The 21,881-nt window shown below is 35.4% G+C and overlaps 1 protein-coding gene across 1 annotated transcript in view; it reads right to left on the bottom strand.

The window, feature by feature from the left end:
- CFAP47 (cilia and flagella associated protein 47) overlaps positions 1-21,881 on the bottom strand; it is a 184,418-nt gene that overhangs the window by 99,392 nt on the left and 63,145 nt on the right. Inside the window, exons 22-29 of the mRNA XM_039329589.1 lie at positions 21,075-21,175; positions 20,209-20,340; positions 14,102-14,324; positions 12,712-12,918; positions 11,389-11,482; positions 10,750-10,857; positions 8,069-8,264; positions 804-901 (exon numbers count right to left, since the gene is read on the bottom strand). Of these exons, the coding sequence (XP_039185523.1) occupies positions 804-901; positions 8,069-8,264; positions 10,750-10,857; positions 11,389-11,482; positions 12,712-12,918; positions 14,102-14,324; positions 20,209-20,340; positions 21,075-21,175 (1,159 nt within the window). The remainder of the gene's footprint in view (positions 1-803; positions 902-8,068; positions 8,265-10,749; positions 10,858-11,388; positions 11,483-12,711; positions 12,919-14,101; positions 14,325-20,208; positions 20,341-21,074; positions 21,176-21,881) is intronic.

Below are 21,881 nucleotides of genomic sequence, written 5' to 3'. Positions count from 1 at the left end.
TTTGTATTGTCACACACATTAATTATTTGCTGTTCAGTGGACACCCAAGTGAGGAAGAGAGGCAGTCTTTTAGGTAAAGAAAACAGTTGAATTCAAACACAGGAAATAGCATGTTCAACAGAAAAAAAATTAATGCTGGCACACTTTCCTGTGATCAGTGTCTTCTATCAGGACTTAGTGTGCCTCCTCTACTGTGGTGCCTGCTCTCTGAAATGAAGTTCTCCCTGAGATCTGGGTGGTTCTCGCTCTCATGGCATTCCAGAGGTCTTTAAGAACCTGACTATTCTACAGGCCTTGAGTCAAGGCATCTGGAACCCCTTGGGTGCAGGTTAAATATGCTCTGGTGTTCTCAGCCAGTTTCCCACTGTGTTCTTCTCTTCCCTTTTCCAGTGCTTCTTGTTCTGTATTATCTTGTTTTATTTATCTAGGTTTTTTTAAAAAAAAATCTATTCACTGTGCTATTAGCTGTCCATATTTGTTTTAGAGTGAGGTGGCATCAAATTGAATAAAATAAATAAGATTCAATACTGGAGTGAGAAACTCAGATAAAAGAGAAGGTTTGGCAATGAGTTTGAATATAGTTTAAAAAGTAATATACTTAGAAGAGGAGACATAAAATGTACAATATAACAATATTAAAGAAACAGCTTATATAGTTATAAAATAATTAAATTTGTATTTTTTTTGTTTGGTTCAAACTTCGTGAAAGTACCACATTAGCTCTTTCCATTAATATGCTAAGATATATTATAAACAAACATTAAATAACGTTTCTATCAAAAAGTTTTTTAAATCTTTCTTACCAAATAGGGACAATAGCTTGCCAATTGTGCAGCAAGAACAAGGCCATCATGAAGATCTCTATCGAAGTTAACTATCCATCTTGTTGGAGGTATGTCCCCTATTTGAAATGAGATTTTAGAATTTCACAATGCAAATTTTGTGGACTTATAAAAATGCTGTGTTTGCTCTTTATAGGAAAGACGTTGCAATGTATCTGTTAAACCTAACTCTTCTTACAACTATTATAAATTATCACTCCCTCATTGAATTATATTAGGCTTCCAACTTCTCCATATATCTGCTAGACAAGGATCATACTGATGCAAGCTGAGGCAGAAAAAAATCTTATACATACAATAGGTACACTAAGAGAAACAGCGAGTAATTTTCTTTCTTGCTGCTTCATTTTCTAATTTGTCTTTAGGATTACAGCTCCAAGACACTGTGGCACCCAGAATGTGCTCTTTCTTCTTAGGAATTGGTCCCGACTCCCAATGTAGAACATCTGCCCAAAATCTTATTAGCTGCTTGAGAATGGAGCAGAAGAGGTACCACATCCTGGGGCATAAGATCATTTCCATAAGGTCATTTGTTTTCTTATAGTTAGTTCTTTTGGCCACAGAACAGCATAAACTAGCCTAAAACTAAAATTTTACAATCTCTATAGATTATGAGGAATGTATATAAAGGATTAAAATTAATAGCACAGAAACAAGGAAAACTAAAGTCTGTAAATAATGTAAAGATCAATTATATTAATACTAAAATATATTTAATATGTTTTAATATAGTATATGAGTTGAAAATTGCTATAAAAACAATTAAATTGTATATAATAAATCCAAAATATGAAAAAAATAAAATGTTTTATGAAAATAAAAATAAAAGAATAACAATAGAGTATAGGTCATAATGAGTCCAACAGGTTGCTCATGTTAAGGGTCCTGTCAGCCAAGGAATGTCAATTGGCAGAGACTAGGAGACATTCTTTCTCCACTATAATTCTGCCTTCTGGAACATTCTCCCTTAAAGATTAGAATGATTCCAACCTTATTGGCCTTTCATAAGTCCTTGAAGACCTGGTTATGTGTGTGGATATGGGATCTTGAGTGTGTAAAAGATTCTATTTCCTGGCTATATAGATATCTATCTTGAAAATTTTTCTCAGCTGCCACATGTCTAAGGATGCTCTCAGTCATCCAAGTCATGGCTATCCCAAAGATGCGTTAAAAACAACTGGACTTACTTCATTTTTCTTGAAGACATTTTGCTTTTCATCTAACAAGCTTCTTCAGTTCTAACTGATGGTGAATGAAAGATTTATACTCTTTATAGCAGCCAGTCATTAACACTCTGAGAGGTGTTAAAACCAACTGGAGTTAATATATATATATATATATATATGAGTTTAAAGTAAAAATACTTTAATTAAAGTATTTTACTATATTAAAAGGTTGCCAAGCTTTCGTTGGAAAACTCCCCAACATCTTCAGGGCTGAGAGACCGTTTCTAACAAGGTGATTCAAACGGGTTCCATAGACGTCTGCGCGTGGTTCCTAGACTGTGCTAGCATTCCCTGCTGAACAGCTGATAGGTGGGAGGGGGAATCGGAGTAAAGATTTCTTCCGTCGTTCTCTCGAGCACTTTTGTTCACATTTCCGTCGACCTCAGGGGGTATTGTTAAAGTTATGTTCCGCCCTCTCCCGGCAGTACTGGCTCTCGTTGCAGTGGGGGGATTTAGTTTGATGTCATTGTGTATCCTACCATGGAGGCGGGGCTTCATCGGCTGCAATTTAACATCTTTCCTCTGCTGCGTGCTCCCGTATTTATCTTCGCTCGCATGTACAAGCATCAACTGGATGTGGTATTTTTCAATGTTTGAATCATCCTCCTCCATCATGGTGTCCCCCATGCTCATCTTCCCTCGTAGGTTAATATTCAAGTTAAATCCCCCCCATTTCTGTGAGCAAAAGTCTGTTGGTATTTGGGCAGATTCCCCGCTCATGTTACTTTCCCTTTTATCAAGCGAACGGGTCGTCATCACATGTTTTTTCTCCCCTCTCTGTATGGGATATCCACCTTTATTATTATTATGGGTAGTGCTAAATTTAGTGGTTCTATCCTCAAATTTCTTAAGCGCTCCAATGTCATTATTGTTGTTTTCTCCAATTAAAGGGGGTGTGGTTTCCCCTTGATATTGTTGGGAGGTTTCTGGGTAGTCTATATCAGATTGTTTCTTTTATGATTGAGCAGTACTGCTCACAGCCAGAAAATGGGAGAAATTGACAAGACGCATCTCAGCAGCTTACCGCAGAATAGCGTTCCTACACACCTGCGCTCGAGAGGACCTCCCACCCAAGATGTTAAGAAGGAAACCTGTTATTGATACAAATGAATGCATACAAGCCCTCCATCGGTTTCAACGCCAGATGGTTAAAGCCCTTATTAACGACCAGCACAGACGTGTAGAAAATTTAAAAAAATGGGCTCTTGAACTTCAAAGACATTGTAACTTGACTTTATTAGAACACCACTTCCAAGCACTGAGTCATCACATCCAAATGGTAGCTAGAAAAACGAACCAAGAAACAACAGCACACCTCCAACGTAAGATGAATGCCATACGTAAGTCCCAATATAGTAATTTTACCAATAGAGTGGTTTGTAATCTGTCTTCCAAACCTCTGACCAACTCACAACTCACCCTACTGCAACGTGATACTAATCATAACCTTATGGATGCCTACCCTTTAGATTTTGTATCTGCACTGGAGCCTGCTATGCATCATATGGGGACAGATGAAGACACCAGAAATTCCATTAGACAACAGATCACATGGCTACTTACTAACCACAGGTACCATCACACCCTATCTAGAGAAGAAACTGGAGCTCTTACACAACTTAAAAGAGATGATACTATTGTCATACTTCCTGCAGAGAAAGGTAGGGTGACTGTTATTATGGATAGAACACTGTAACAGCTAAAGCACTTGAACTCTTGAATGATAAGTTGGCCTATAGAGTAATTAAAAAAGACCCCTCAATAACGCTCAAAAATAAAATCAACAAACTGCTAGACAACTTTAAGCGTTGTAAGAAGATCGGAGATGACACCCTAAAGAGGATACGTCCCTGTGACACGGCCCTTGCCCGTTTTTACGGTCTACCAAAGATCCACAAAGAAGGTACCCCCCTTCACCCCATTGTATCATTCAGGGGCACCCCCATCTCAGGACTAGCTAAATGGCTTAGTACCCGCATCAACCACCTCGTAGATGGCAGTAACACCATGGTCAGATCTGCAGAAGAATTTTTAACTAGAATTAAGACCCTTAGGGTGGAGGATGATGAGATGATGGTGTCGTTCGACGTCACCTCTCTCTTCACCTCCATTCCCCAGGACTTAGCCATCTCTGTCCTGAAAGAACGTTTGACATCTATGAGTGAAAGTCATCACCAAGATTCCCTTCAGATGGAAGACCTCGTGAAATTGATAGAAATATGTCTCCAGACTTATTTCACATTCCAAGGTACCATCTATGAACAAATAAAAGGAACCCCGATGGGCTCCCCCATCTCCAGTATTATAGCTGAGGTAGTCCTTCAACAGCTTGAACATAAGGCTATGACTTTATACCAACCCAAATTTTGGGTTCGATACGTGGACGATACATTTGCCATTGTCAAAAGACAACATGTAACTACATTTATGGGAATATTAAATTTCATCTACTCTGACATAAAGTTTACTGTAGAAGAAGAAAGACACAATTCTCTTGCCTTCTTAGATGTTTCCATCCACCATCAACCAGATGGATACCTACATACGAAGGTATTCCGTAAACCAACCTACACGGATAGAATCCTCCATTACCAGAGTAATCATCCTGTTTCCCATAAAATCAGCTGCATAAAAACGATATTTAAACGCGTTGACTCCCACTGCAGCACGGATGAATATAAGAAAGAAGAGAGGAGACACCTCTTCCGTACGTGCATATACAACGGTTATCCATTAAAATTTATCAAATGACATTGTACAACTTTCCAGCACCAGACCACCCAACGAAGAAGGGATTCCCCCCTACAAAAAACACGCATCTCCCTCCCATACATAAGTAACATCTCAGAGGCCACAGCCAGACTACTAGCACCCCATGGTATAGAAGTAGCTCACAAACCTAACCAAACCCTACGATCAAAAATTATGCGTCCAAAGGACCCCCTACCTACCATGGAGAAATCTGCTATTGTTTATAAGATCAACTGCAAAAACTGCGAAGGCAACTATGTGGGAGAAACAGCCAAACGCTTGAAAACTCGCCTCCACGAACACAAACTGGCCATAAAACGAGGCGAACCACACTCACAACTTTGGATGCATATGGCACAACAAGGCCATCAGTTTGACTTCAATAACACCCTTATCATAGCCAGTGATGCCACGAAGGGAGGTCGGCTGCTAAAAGAAGCCTGGTTCTCGAATAACAACTCAATCAATCGTCACATTGACTTGCACCCAGCACAACAAGCGCTACGAAAATGGAACTCAAACCATCATCCTTTATATCACAAACCTTACAATCAACATCCACAACATTCTAAACCAGGAGCTACACCTCCTCCCTACCAGAAACAATCTGATATAGACTACCCAGAAACCTCCCAACAATATCAAGGGGAAACCACACCCCCTTTAATTGGAGAAAACAACAATAATGACATTGGAGCGCTTAAGAAATTTGAGGATAGAACCACTAAATTTAGCACTACCCATAATAATAATGAAGGTGGATATCCCATACAAGAGGGGAGAAAAAACATGTGATGACGACCCGTTCGCTTGATAAAAGGGAAAGTAACATGAGCGGGGAATCTGCCCAAATACCAACAGACTTTTGCTCACAGAAATGGGGGGGGGATTTAACTTGAATATTAACCTACGAGGGAAGATGAGCATGGGGGACACCATGATGGAGGAGGATGATTCAAACATTGAAAAATACCACATCCAGTTGATGCTTGTACATGCGAGCGAAGATAAATACGGGAGCACGCAGCAGAGGAAAGATGTTAAATTGCAGCCGATGAAGCCCCGCCTCCATGGTAGGATACACAATGACATCAAACTAAATCCCCCCACTGCAACGAGAGCCAGTACTGCGGGAGAGGGCGGAACATAACTTTAACAATACCCCCTGAGGTCGACGGAAATGTGAACAAAAGTGCTCGAGAGAACGACGGAAGAAATCTTTACTCCGATTCCCCCTCCCACCTATCAGCTGTTCAGCAGGGAATGCTAGCACAGTCTAGGAACCACGCGCAGACGTCTATGGAACCCGTTTGAATCACCTTGTTAGAAACGGTCTCTCAGCCCTGAAGATGTTGGGGAGTTTTCCCAACGAAAGCTTGGCAACCTTTTAATATAGTAAAATACTTTAATTAAAGTATTTTAACTTTAAACTCTCCTGGTGAACGCGCTTTATTCATTTCATTTATAATTATGCCCGGGAGTCGCATTTTCACCATCATTATTGAATATATATATATATATATATATATATATATATATATATATATTTGTTTTCTGAGGTTTTCGCGGGTATTTGTATATAGGTCTTTGGTTGTTCGGGTTTTCTCCCGCGTAAAATTGGAAGTGTCTTGGCAACGTTTCGACGAAGTCACATTAACACCAGCCTGAAGATGACGAATGTGACTTCGTCGAAACGTTGCCAAGACACTTCCAATTTTACGCGGGAGAAAACCCGAACAACCAAAGACCTATATATATATATATATATATAATATTGTAATTGTTTTATGATTGATCACTGCCCACAATTACTTTCCTGAAATGGGCAAATGCTGTATAGAAATTAAATAATTAAATAAATAAATGACTACAAATAACCAGGCATGTAGCAAACAACACCATAACTGTGCAAATGTGTAAGGATTTTGTTGCATCTAATTAACTTTTTACAAGCTCCTGCCCCAAATTTAGCAATCTTTCATGTCATAAAATAATTATCGAGACTAGTAAGAAAACATAAATTGGTATGCACAACCTGGCAGTGATACAAATATTGGAGTTTCGCTATGATGCATCCGGCTCGTGGGTTGGCAGTTTGACACCCCTAATCTAGATGTTAGATCTAAAAGTACTTCACCTATTCACTCTTTATCTATCTATATATTAAAATACCTTAGTCAACTGTAAAAATATATACTAAAAATACAAAATAGCATGGCTGTTAAAAACAATTCAATTATATTTATAGCAGTAAACATAAAGTCAATGTATAGCATCAACAGCTATCTGCTTTGCAATTTGTTTTTGTTGTTTCTGTTATTCTTTTACAAAAATTGTATTTATAGTATTTTTGGACTGATTAATACCTGTAACTACTATATTAGGATGAATAACTTTTTAAAAATTACGTGTGCTTTAATGAGTATCACGAATTTATGCTTGTGCAAGTCCAGAGGATTTCTTTCAAAATGTTTTTCAAGATATACATACGGTCATGCCCTATGTATATGTATACTATACGTTTGTATCATGAGCCATATAATATATATTTAAATAAGCAAAAATGTATTTCAAATAATTCAACTAAAAGAATATTTTGCAGGTTATTTTAAATATTAATGTTCATCAAACTGAAATTCTGCATTGCATCTGCAATCAATACCCCAAAATTGTTTTATCATTATAGTTACCATATTTTCAGTGACGTAATAAACTAGTTGGCTACTCTGTGCTATAATAAGAGTGCCTCTCTCTTGTAATCCCTGATCACAAGCTTTCGTAGTCATTTCATTCTGGTCTGTTAGACTGCCTGCCCCTTTTGAAAGGAACCTATCACCTTAAAAAATGGTGGACTTTTTTTCTTCATCCCAGATACTATTGACAAGAGTTCTGGTAGTTTCTCCTTGGAACTCATCTGACAAGAAGAATGATAAAATATGATCTTTTCTTCCTGCATTCCCAACAACAATCTACCAATGAATGGAAGTTATTAAGACAAGGGAGAGTCAAGGGACAACTGCTGTAAAAAAAGTGTGTAAATGAAAATTTTGTTCAGAGGAGAAATTATATTTCTGAACTTAGTAATGCAGTATATTTGAGAAACTTATAATAATGTACACTAACTCTAAAATTGTAAAACTAAACTAGGAAATTACTGTATAGCACTAGTATAAGATGAACTTCTTTCCTGTACAGCGGGGGGGGGGGGAATCTATAAAAACATTTAATGAATTCAGTGAGTTTCCCCACCTTTCTTGCAATTTTTCCACACAATTTTTCGTGTCTTCTCAAAATGTCTGTTCATCCAAATAAGAAGAATTCTTTCAGATGAAGAATATATATTACTTGACAAAGGATCAATGCTTATTTTTGGAAGGTGTTCTGTGTCTTCCATATTGGTCTGGTTAGTGTCCTCAAGAACAGAAACTCGCTGGAGAATCAGAATCTGAAAGAGCAAGCTATAATGATTCTTACCAATAACCAATTGTACATTTATGTAAAATCCTATTAAATGAACTTTAATATTGTGGTCTTTCTACTTATGCAACAGTTAAATTTTATAACTATAATGCTACTATAGAAATATTCACATTTCATATTTATCTTTGCTGAATGCGACACATGGGCTTATGAGTCCCTATCAGTGTTAGAAACAAACCTAAGTAAATGAAAGTTTATGTTTTTGAAAAATAAAATTGATTCTTTGCTACAATAGCAATCTACAATGTACAAATTATGTCCACTGGAGCTATAAATCTTTCCACTCTTATCCAGGGCCCAAAATGCCAGTAATTTCAGTGGTTGCATGGTAATACTATTATAGGATGGACCCTGTTTATGGCACATTCCATTCCTTCCCCCTCACGCCAGTTATAGCAAATCAACCTATATCACTATCTTTCAATGTTTCGGTTTTGGATTAAAGATTAAGGGCTACCAAATCTGAGCTGTGGAAATCTAGATAACCACTAGATGGCAACTTTTTCCTGTATCTTTCTGCTGCTATCTAGTGCAGTGATGGTGAACCTTTTAGAGACTGAGTGCCCAAACTACAACCCCAAAACCACTTATGCATCGTTGAGTGCCGGGTGGGTATGGTCCATTGGCTGGGCATGGCCCATTGGGTGGGCGTGGCCCATTAGGTGTGCGTGGCTGTGGTGGTAACGGCAGACTGAGTGGAACTAAAAAGTTCAATCAATCAGTTCCAACTTTGCAAGATCTTTTTTTTCCCACGAGAAGTTGAAATTGATTGACTGATTGAATCTTTTTTTAATTTTTGCACAGCGGCGGAGACCTAAAACGAAAAGGTTTTATAAAACCCAGCTAAAGGCCTAGGACTGGGGCGATGGCGCACATGCCCACAGAGAGAGCTCTGAGTACCACCTCTGGCACCTGTGCCATAGGTTTGCCACCACTGATCTAGTGCATATATAAATCAATACATGAAGTATAGGTAGTTGTCAACTTGTGAATGTAATAAAGCCTACCAATTACATTTGTAACCCTAGGGATTTGTTAATCGGATAACAATAAATGTACATGATCCCTCCCTGATTTACCCAATGCATTTGCTAATCAACACGCAGGTCATTAATTGCACATGAGGTATCTCAGGGTGGGGAAGACCCTGGGAGACCTAGTGCCTCCGATCACCCAAGGCCTCCCTCAGCCCACTGAGATATTTCATGCTTCCCCCCCCCCATCCTGACCCACCTCACTTACCTTTTGAAGATCTCGATGATCAAGCAAACTATGACATTTTTCTTGCTCACTGAGCATAGTTGTTTGTTTACAGACATTTCATTACCCAACTAAATAATGAGAGTGAATGTAGCTTATGCTCACTTTATAAAGAGAGGAGTTTTACCTGCCAGTTTTGGTGGGGGATGTAGTTTTCTTTGGTAGTTCCTTAATTGTTGATTGATTGATTGATTGGATTGATTGATTGTTGTTGTTAATCCAAGTTCATCTGAGTGTTGGCTGTGGAGAGGATGTATTCTGGTCTTTTGTTTCCTTGTTTTTTATTGTCTCTTTTGAATGGTGTGTAAATGTGGTTTATGTATCTATCAATGGCTCATTCCAAATTTCCAGAAATTCCCTAGCATTTCTGGATTTAACCTAATCTAGGATGTTTCCCAGTTGAAACTATGGCTGAACTGTCCATGTGTTGTGAGGTTAAGGAATTTTCATCATGTCTTCTGACTGCTAGTTGGTATTCAATCTTCTGTCTGTCCTACAAAGTAGTTGTTACAGTCTTTACATCTATGTTGTAAGTAACTCCTATTTTTTTCTTCTTGGGTACTGGGTCTTTTGATTAACCTACAGTAAAATGTTTTGGAGAGCTTAGTTGATTTGTGTGCTAGACTGATGAGTGCAGTTATAATAGTTTGTCTGTTCTTTCTGAGATGTTTTTGAAATATGGCAGCGTTAACCTTTCCATAGCTTGTGCTTATTGTGCTATACTAGGCTGAATGGTCAGGCAATTGATAAATTGCATTGGAAGCCATTCTGTTGGATGATATTGTAGACGTAGTCTGGTGTTTTGGGGGGCTGTAGAATGTTTGTACTCATCTGAATAATGTTCTTACACAGCATCTCTTGTGATAGTTTTTTTTTTTTATCAGACAGGATGTCTTTTTCCAATGTTTCAGAGAATTCACTAAAGATTTCAAGTGTCCAGATTCAGTCTACATTCTTCAGCAGGAATCTTATTTTTCTTTAAGTACAAAATTGCTTTTAAGCTATCCAATCAGTTTTCAGATTGATATGATAATGTGAAGTTAATTTTTAGTCATGATTTGTACAATATGTTCCTTGCCCATACAACCAAATTCATAGACTCCAATACCTATTTGCATATATAAAGCTAAAACAAACAATTCTTTTACATTATGTCAATCACGTTATGTGAATAAAGACATTCATCTCACCTTGTATATTTGAAGTAGCACATCAGTCCAGGCTCGCTTACTCACAGTCTCAAAGATAGAGTCATCCAAAACATAAATATAATTGTCATCTTCATCAGATTTTTGAAACTTTAAATAAAGATAAAATAATTCTGATTTACATGTTGGTTTTCTTTCATTATCTACCACAATGAACTAATATTAACTATTACCTGAAATAAAATTATTATTAAATGTTCTGCACATTTGGATGACACTGAAGTCTCATAAATTAGTAGTAGCAATAAATCTGTGGATGCAGAAAATACTGTGTCCAAAATTCTATTAATACTATAAAAATGATATTAGTCATACCAATATTTATTTGGTAACTTGTTATGCTTTCAAATAAATAGGCTTCAGTGAGCTGTTAATATATTGCCATGCAGGAAAGAGAAAAAAAGTATGTTATATTTCCAGCAAACATCCTTGTACAAATCTGTACATTTTCTTCTTGATGTAAGTTTCATTGAAGCACTACATTCTGGCCATAGCTTGTAAATAACCCACAACAAAATAAAATTATACTATTATTCATACAACCAGAAGAAAACATATTTTCAATTATTACAATATATTAACATGAAGATTAAAAACACAAAGTTTAGCTAGGTAAATTACCTTTAGTATAAGTTGTAAATGGGACCAAATCATATAATCTTCAAAGTCAAGAAGAAACTGAGGCATAATGTGGGAAAGAGATGCTCCTTGACTTCTAAAGTCAACATCAAAGCAAAATTAAAAAATAGAAAACAATGCAAAATATTGGAAAAGAATGACCCTTTCTTCAACTACCTGTGAATGCACTCACTTCAAGAGGTTTTATCCATAGCCATAAATATGAAATCTTATAAATATGACATCCTCCAAAAGAGATAATTAACAGATTACTTTTTCTCACAAGAACATTTATCCTCTTGAATAGAGGAGTAGATTATTGCAGGATTTCACAACCAAAGAATAGGAATCCTAACAATACTGGGAATAAAAACCATTGAACTCAATAGAATTTTCTATAGGATAAGTATACATAGGTTTATGATTGCAAAATGCACATGAAAGCTTGTTCAGCTTATTGCAAACAGCTATTTTCTTTTCTTCTTCTCCTACCCAAATTGTAACTCCCTTTCTCATCTCTTCCCAGTTCTGTCCTTTCTCCTTTCATTTTATTACCATCTTCTTGTTTACTGCATTTGATGGAAAGGAGGGAGAAAATGAGGGTTAATATATGTACTTTCATATACTTTATTGATTTTAAAAATTAGATTTTTAAATCTATTTGCCTGTGAAGTAAGTTAACACCTTTTAATTGAACTGATCTTGATATTATATTTTTGCCCTTACCTTGCTCATTTATCGAATGTGGTCTCTGGCCAGTCATCTATAATATATATATGTGTGTGTGTGTGTGTGTGTGTGTGTGTGTGTGTGTGTTGTGATTTTTGAGGTCAGTTTAAAATTAATATCATTGTATTTCAGGATGGTCTAGCACAGTGGTTCTCAACCTTTTTAATGCCGCGACCCCCAACCGGTCGTAAGTCGAGGACTACTCAACCGGTCGTAAGTTGAGGACTACTCAACTGGTGCAGCACCGTTTGCAGAATGGGATTTTTGGCGGGCTCAGCAGGGCAGAGACAGCCTGGACAATTCCTATTGGCTTTGAAAGCCAATAGAATTAGACTCTATTCAAGAGAGTCTATTCTATTGGCTTTCAAAAGCCAATAGAATAAAAGGGAGTAGCACAGCTAAGAAAAAGGGGGGGGGGAAATGGTGGACTGCATTGTTTGGCGACCCCCATGAAATGGTCGTTCGACCCCAAATGGGGTCCCGACCCACAGGTTGAGAACCACTGGTCTAGCATATTAGTACTTCAGTAAAAATGTACAGATCTGGAAAACTTTTGAAACTACATGCAAATCATACTAGTACTTTCAAAGCACATACTTGAGAAAAGCGATCATTGTAGAATGTTGCCAGTGAAGTTGCACTACTCGTTGGATGGGATCAAAAGGCAAAACTTGACTTGAACTAATTCCAGGCAATAATTGTCCACTTAAATGAAGCAACAAGTCATAAATTGTCTTGGTGTCTTTACCAAGATTTAGCTTGAGTTTTTCATCTGATGAAGTCATTTGAATTTTACAAATATCACTAGATAGAGGATAGAAAGAAATCTGTTTTATTATTAAAAGTAAGGTAAATTAAAGAACCTCCTACTAGTTTATTTTGTTATTTTCTGGTACAAGTCGTCCTTGACCTATGACCACAATTGAGCCCAGCATTTCTGATGCTAAGTAAAACATTCGTTAAGTGAATTTTGCCCTGTTTTATGATCTTTCTGGCCACAGTTCTTAAGTGAATCACTGCTATTGTTAAGTTAGTCACATGGTTGTTAGATGAATCTGGCTTCTTTATTGACTTTGCTGGTCAGAAGGTCACAAAAAGAGATCACGTTTTCCCAGGACACTACAATCTTCCTAAATATAAGTCATTTGCTAAGCATCTGAATATTGATCATGTGACCATGGGGATGCTGCAACAGTCATAAGTATGAAAAATGGTCATCAGTCACTTCTTTCAGTGCCATTGTAACTTTGAACGGTAACTAAATTAACTGTTGTAAGTCGAGGACTAGCTGCATTTATTATTTGTGTATACTGTCTTACTACCAACAAGTCTAGATAGCATACAAAAACTAAATAAGAACAGATTTAGTAATGAATGAAAAATAAAAGATGGTATAAACAATAAGGCCCAAAAAAGGAAGCAAGGGGGCTTCATCCATCTCACCAAAGGCCTGGGCAAAGAGCCAGGTCTTCAAGGCCTTTTAAACAGATATGCAGATTTCAGGGAGAACCTCATTCCAAAGGGTGGATACTGCTATAGAAAACGCACAGTTTTGGGGTCCTAATACAGGACACATTCACAATGCAGAATTCATGACTCTCATGGAATTGAAATATGGCAAATTTATACGATGTTTTATGACATAATACAAAATGGAGTAAAACACTCCTGTAATTGGTTCCTGATGTTGACTGCTATGCATTCAACATGGGCTGTTTTCAAGATAAATTTCTGAACATCTTTCTGAATTTTTAGGGACTTTTCCAGTGAAGACAATACATTAGATGCTTTGCCATTGTTGAAAACACTGAGAAATCTGGTAAGGAAATATCAGCGAAACAATGCTCCAATAAATCAAGGGTTGTCTAGTTTACAATTATAAATATAAATCACTGTTCTTTCTTTCAACTCATACTAAAATATCTCCTAAGTTTAATAAATCATTCATTTTTTAAAAAAATATGATATGATAACAATCTGCTCTTACCGTCTTAGAGTATATGGAATTGAAATTGGATTTGGCCCTTTAGACCAGCCAAAAAGAGTAAACCAGTTCTGAACTGCCATTACAATTTTCTGGAAAAAGGTATGTTTTGCTGTCTCTTCTGCAGGAAAAACTAATTCATCACATGTATTCCTCCTAACCCATTTACTTTGAATGATAGCCTCCCATTTCTTTATCTTTTCATTTTCAAGGATCTTTTCCAGTTCTGCATAAAAATACAGTAATTTGGTTATCATTGTACCACTTTCTAGCAAACAATTAAACTTTATTTAGTTATTTAATATTCAGTTTTTGTTGAACACAAGATCAAATATAGGTGATTATGAGCCAATAATCAGTAATGTATCCATTTCTTACTTTGGAAATATAAGTAGTTATCCAATAAAATAAAATTCATAGCTTCATATTGGATGGGTTACACTGATTATGAATATGCCATTATTTGTTTGATAAAATTGATGGTGTACCTAATCATTCAATCACAGTTTCTACGAAACTGAATTACTATACAGGTATAGTACCGTATTTTCCGGCGTATAAGATGACTTTCTAAACCATGAAAAACTTCTCAAAAGTCAGGGGTCATCTTATACGCCCAGTCATCTTATACACTGGAAAATACCGTATTTTCCGGCGTATAAGACGACTTTCTAACCATGAAAATCTTCTCAAAAGTCGGGGGTCATCTTATACGCCTAGTCATCTTATACACCAGAAAATACGGTAACAATGAAAATACTGAAGGAGACTTTTGAAGAATGGAATCAGAATAATATTAACAATATCAGAAATGATGTCTCCTTCTATGGATAGATTATTATTCAAAAGATGTATTGAAATGAAATAATACATTTTAGCCCACAAGATAGAGATGGTATCAAAAATACATTTAAAATTGACAGGCATATGACTTGGAAAAGAATGTTTTACAAGATCCAGGAAAGGATTTTATTGCTGTTTTAAAATTCAAAGGGGCAAATACAAATGATAAACCAAGAGAGTGACCTGCACAATTTTTTATGGAATTTACAAAAGAAGCTTGTTAAAGTCTTGAAAAACCCTGTACAATGAGACAAAGAAGAAAAATGAAATTATATGAATGAATGAAAATTAAAACTTTAGATAAAGTAAAAAAAGGAATATAAAGTAGATTTAGTTGTTCATGGTTAAAAGAAGATATGTTGTTACTTTTGGCAATCTTTTATGGAATTCTGCTGAAGCCAAGCTTCAGAAGATGATGCTTTATGGTTTTGTCTATAGATAAGGGAATTTAATTGTTAATCTTAGTTGTAATGCTTTTAATGTTTTTATATCTAGGGTTTTTATACTACTTTAAGCTGCCCAGAGTCAATGGGTGGAATATAAATTTAGTAAATAAATAAATACGGAATAAAGAAATAATTGTTTATAAAATTAGAAGAGATAGTCACTTAATTTATTTACGTTTGTTGTGATTAAGATTGAAATCACTTCTTCATATATGTCTTTTTCTTTATTACATTTTAACTTTTAACTTTTTCTCTTTTTTCTTTTTTCTTCCTTCCATGTGAGCCCTCAGAAATAACTATTTATTGGCACAATTTACTCATTTATTTATGTGTTGTAATTTATACCCTACTTTAATCCCGCATACATTAAGCAACCCCTATAAAAATGTCCAGCCAACTTAACATACTATCAAGAGAATATTGATGAAGATCAGGAAAAAATCCTTTTCATTCTGAAATCAATACACAAAAATCATCCTTTCAGCTTGTGACAAAATAAAAAGCAACATAAAGAAACAAGGTGCCAACTTAAATATACAAACCCAGATCTTGACTACAACCAAAGAACTAACAATGCAGAAAAAGGAAAATTCTTTTCTAAAGATAGAGGACCCAATTGACCAACAGACCCAGCCAACGAAAAAAATCAGAAAATGGAGTGACAACATTGAAACTGGAAAAGACTTTTTACAAAAATCAGAAGAAATTTGAGGAAAAGGAAGAAGAACAGACTGAATGGAAGATAAACCTATCAGGACAATTGTGGGAAATTGGAGTAATAGGGAGGCGATTTAATGGATACAAATGGGCTCGTTCTTCCAAAAAAACTTCAACAAATGGTCTTTCTTATTCCAAATAATATATGTAATAATAGAGGAAGAATATTTGATGATTCAAAGGCATTGACATGGAAGGTTAATTGGCAAAGTAAGAAAGCCAAGGTAAGGCTGAAGAAAATAATGGTTTTGATTTATCAGAGGGAATTTTATATTACTTAGGGGGTTGAATATGGTGGAAAATAGATAACTTTTAGAAAATAGAGTAACATTCTAAGATATGGAACTAGACTATTAGACTTTGGTATGAAAAGGGAAAAGTTGAGATAAGGGAAACTTTTGGTCACCTAACATAAAATATTTGGAAATCATAAATAATAGTTTTTTTCCCTTTCTTTTTTTTATATTGATGGGAAATTAAAGTTTGTGTATAGGCTAAATAGTATTGATAAATGTAACAAGAATGTTTTTACTTAGTTGAAAATAAGAATTCTGTTTGCCCAATATGAGATACAGATATTACTAGAAAAAGAGAGAGAGTATTTGAGCTTCCAATATTAGACCTAAACTAAAAAAAATATGTATATTACTAAATTATTGGTTAACCTAGAAAAAACATATAATGGTTTTGACTTATTAGAGGGGATACTGTATTATTAATTAGATCAGTGGTTCTCAACCTTTTTAATGCCGCGACCCCCAACAGGTCGTAAGTCGAGGACTACTCAACTGGTCGTAAGTTGAGGACTACTCAACTGGTCGTAAGTCGAGGACTACTCAACTGGTGCAGCACTGTTTGCAGAATGGGACTTTTGGCGGGCTCAGCAGGGCAGAGACAGCCTGGACAATTCCTATTGGCTTTAGAAAGCCAATAGAATTAGACTCTATTCAAGAGAGTCTATTCTATTGGCTTTCAAAAGCCAATAGAATGAAAGGGAGTAGCACAGCTAAGGAAAAGAGGGAAAAAATGGCAGACTGCGTTGTTTGGCAACCCCTGTGAAATGGTCGTTTGACCCCAAATGGGGTCCCGACCCACAGATTGAGAACCACTGAATTAGATGGTTTAACATGATGGAAAATATATAACTTTTAGAAAACAGAACAAGACTATAATCAAATAAATAAGATGTGTATCTAGAATATTAGACTTTGTTATGAAAAGGGAAAAAGGAAGAAGTTGAGATAAGGGAAACTTTGATCACCTAAATATAAAATATTTGGAAATCATAAATAACAAATGTCAATTTGAATATTGATGGGAAATGAAAGCTTGGGGAAAAAAGCAATAACAGGACATTGATTGTATATAAGGATCGAATGCAAATGCAATTAAGGTATGTATAAGCTAAAAATTATTGATAATTGTAACAAAGATCTTTTTATTTAGTTGATAATAAGAACTATACTAGCCCAATATGAGATAGTAGATAGTAAGGGAAAAAGAGAGGAAATATCTAATGTTGTAACATGAGATTTATACTAAAGACTTATGTACGCTATTGAACTATTGATTAACCCAGTCATCACGTTGCTTTTTAAATACTCATTTGTAAAATCAGCAAATTAATATTATAAAAATATGTCCAGCCAATATATGGGGGGAGTTGCATGTTTTTCCATGTTATCCCCTAAAGTTTTGTTTTAATGTCTTAATTAGGGGGGAGGATTTATTTATTTATTATTTATTTATGAGACTTATATACCGCTTTAAGTGCAAGCACTCTCTAAGCGGTGTACACCAGTAAGCAATGTAGATATATTTTACATTGCCCCTAACAATCTGGGTCCTCATTTTATCTACCTCGGAAGGATGGAAGGCTGAGTCAACCTTGAGCCGGTGAGATTTGAACCGCTGACCTGCTGAACACAGTCAGCTAAAGTGGCCTGCAGTACTGCACTCTAACTGCTGCACCACCTCGGCTCTTATGGATGAAAGGATGAAAGAGGGGTTGCAATCTAACTGTCTAGAAGTTGACTAATTAAGAGATGAGGATTAGTTACTGTACCCTATGCCTGTTGATAAACTTATCTGAAAAAAATGTTTTGATTCTGTTGTGAAAATAGGGGTGGATTAGTGTTGGAAATAGGATGGATAAACATTATTATATTGAAATGAAGTTTGGGTATTGTAGTAGTATTTCATAGAATCTTAAAAGCGGAGGGCTGGAAGGGACATTGGGAGTTTTCCAGTCCAACTTCCTTCCTAAGGGAGGAGGCCTTATACTATCCTGGATAAATGTTTGTCCAATCTTTTCTTGAAAATCTCCAGCAATGGAGCATCCACAAATCCAGGAGGCAAGTTGTTCCACTGATTAATTGTTCTGACTGTCAGGAAATTCCTCCTTATTTCCAGGCTAGATGTCCTTGATGCTATTTCTGTTAATGCAGCTGCGTTGTTGTTGTTGTTGTTGTTGTTGTTTTGGTAGCTGCAGCACACTGCTAGCTCATACTTAAATGGTGGTCTATCAGGACATTTAGATCCCTCTCATAGGTACTACTGTTGAGCCAAGAACTGCCTATCCTATACCTGGACATCTAGTTTTTGCTTCCCAAGTATAGGTCCTTACTTTTCTTCACACTATCTAACAACTGCATCTTGTTGGTTGGCCCAATGCTCAAGTCTGATCCTTATATAGTATGTTGTATATAGTATGTTTAAGTATGTGTTATGTATGTGTACACTTCGAGAGCGACAACTAGATTTCATTAATGTGTGCCATTGTGCCCACAGTAAAAAATGACAATAAAAGTTATCTATCCTTTTGAATCTTGAGTCTATCACTCAGAGTGTTAGCAATTCCCCCCAACTTAGTGTCTTCTGCAAATTTGATGAGGACCCCTTCAATTCCCTGATCTAGCTTATTTATGAAGATGTTGAAGAAAACTGGGTCCAAAACAGAACCTTGAAGTACTCATTGCTTGCTTCCTTCCACATAGATATAGTTCCATTGAGGACTACATGTTGAGTACCAACTGCAAATCCATCTGGTGATGATATTGTCTGTCCTACATTGTTCTCTTCTGAGAAGTAGGTTGTGACCTATTTTATCAAATGCCTTACTAAAGCCTATAATATACTATAGTCACAACATTTCCTTTGCCCATTAATTTAGTCACATTATCAAAGTAGGTAATAAAGTTTGTTTGGCATGTCCTATTTTTAAAAAGGCCATGCTGGCTTCTAGTAATCTGGCTTTTGGCAACCATTTTGTTCAATTAGCAATGATCTCAGTTTGGATCTTCAGCTGGTATTAGAAGTGTTTATATTCACTCTGATCCTTCACTATGAAGTATTCTTAGATCTAGCGAAAGGCCTAGCAATTTGTTTCTTGCCAGAAGATCTTTGGCACAAAATAAGATTTGATAATATTTTATGAAATGTTCTGATTTTGCTATGATGAACCATGTCTTAATTGTCTTGATTATAATTAAATCTATATTGATCTCCTTTGAAACTATTACAAAAAACAACTAAACTTCTTTTTCTTTGTAGCAGTTCCACTGGCTGATTAATAATTCTCAAGCAAGGTTCAGAGAACTAGTTTTGAATTAAATAAAGCAGATGGTACCTGAACAGTATTTTCCTTCGTATAATTTTTTTTGCAGAAATCTTCCAAAGAAACCATTTTGCATTGTTCTTCCAGATATTAGTATTAATAAGACAAAATGACAACTGGTACTTTCAATGTAATTTTTAACATCCACAGTGCAAAATTATATTATACTATTTTGGTATATCACAATCAAAACTACTCACTGAAAAGTTATTTAGCATTTTTAGTTCCAAAGATAGAACTATTTGATATTAGTTCTTAAGTATATATTTGAAAACTGAGCAAATTAAAATCTGATTAATGAACTTTTCTTTGCTATATAAATCAGGCTTCCCAAATAGATATCCCATTTGTTCAACAACTGGGCCAATTATAGTCAGCTGCAAGTCTTAGAAAAGAGCACAAAATTTACTATCTCCAAATAACTTTTGAAAAGCTCAACCATATTTCTCAATCATTCCTTCATTTTAGAGATCATTTGTAAATTATACCTGAAACAGAATTTTCATAATCCGAGTTGGCAACTGGATCAAAAATACTGGAAGAAGATTGTATACATGTTCCAGGAATGTAGCAGGGATGTTGTAAAGTATCTCCAGTGCTGTAAATTATCTTACTAGAATCTAAGTATGATGAAAACACACACAAAAGCTATCATGCAGTTCATTCTAAAAGTACATTCTAAAATATTTAACTCTATAGTAGGTACAAATATATCATGAATTCAAACTAGCAAAAGCTAATGCTAATCCATCACATTCATTACAAATTCTTAACCTCTAAGCAGGTCAGGGAAGTAAAGACTTTTAAATTGCTAAGAAAATAATTCGGAATTTTTGAAAGAATATAAATGTTCTAAGTAATTAAGAATTAAAAAACAATTTCAATTAATGAAAATTCTTTAAATACTAATGCTAAAGCATTAGGATATAATTAGCTGTGAAACACTTAAAATTATTAAGTTACATCAAATTCATTTCATTTAAACAAATTATTAACTCTTATTTTATATTACTGCATTATGTTTTAGCATTTTAGAAAACTTAGATTAATCAATTGTTTTTGGAACTAGAAAGCTTAATTTTAATATCCATTCTAAACTTTGTGTACATCAATCTTATTTATTTCTTATTTCATCCCACTGTTTCATGTCTACCAGCCTTATTTTAGCATACTCAGTCATGTATAACTCTTCAAATGTTCTTGTATTACTTTCAGTAGTATCTCACCCATCCAAGCTTTTGGTGACCCATAACAATAAAAAAAAACTAGAATCTTGATATAACACATTAAATTTGTCAAATGTTTGAAGCAACACTAATCAGAATAATATAAAAACAAATCAGAAACTACTCACCACTTTCCAAGACAATTTGTTGGTTAGTAAGGTGGCAGGCCAAGTAGGGATACACTGTAAGAAGGCAATTCTCTGCTGTTGCAGACACTTGAAGTGAGAATCTAAAAATAGAATAACTTTCATTAAAAATATAGTTGAATATTTCCCTGCTATTAGCAGAATTTTATAATTAAATTCTCAATTTTCTCACTGTTCTGGCATCTATGCAAAAGTACAAACATTGCATTATGTATAGAAAATGCTTCCAAATAAATAAAACAGGCTTGTCACTATTACTTTTAAAACATATTGTCATTCTAGGAAGGAGAACTGTTCACTGTGCAATGTAAAGTTATTAGAGGATTGTAAATTAGTTGAATAACTGGAAGCTGGGAAACCAAAACTGCTTTTCACAGTATCTTAGGTTAAATGTATTTATTAAAAAAAACCTGGAATATTATGTGGCACTGCCTATTTTGATCAAATCTCTTTCAAATATATTTATCTCTGCCCCCATGATACTGTTTTCCTTGTAATAATAACTACAGTTACAGTTTATGAGATTGTTTACCCCAGTTCAATTCATGTACAGCAATAATAGTGACAAATCTTGACAAACATATATATATGTATGTATGTATGTATGTATGTATGTATGTATGTATAGATAGATATAGATATAGATAAATAGATATAGATATAGATATATAGATATAGATATAGATATACTGTATTTTCCGGCATATAAGACGACTTTCTAAACCATGAAAATCGTCTCAAAAGTCGGGGGTCATCTTATATGCCCAGTCGTCTTATGCGCCAGAAAAT

The sequence above is a fragment of the Crotalus tigris genome, unplaced genomic scaffold, assembly GCF_016545835.1.
Source record: "Crotalus tigris isolate CLP2741 ecotype Arizona unplaced genomic scaffold, ASM1654583v1 scf7180000024401.5802323, whole genome shotgun sequence".
NCBI classification, from domain to species: Eukaryota; Metazoa; Chordata; class Lepidosauria; order Squamata; family Viperidae; genus Crotalus; species Crotalus tigris.
Note: the sequence above shows the minus strand (reverse complement) of the source record. Positions and strands in the feature narration are given on the sequence as shown.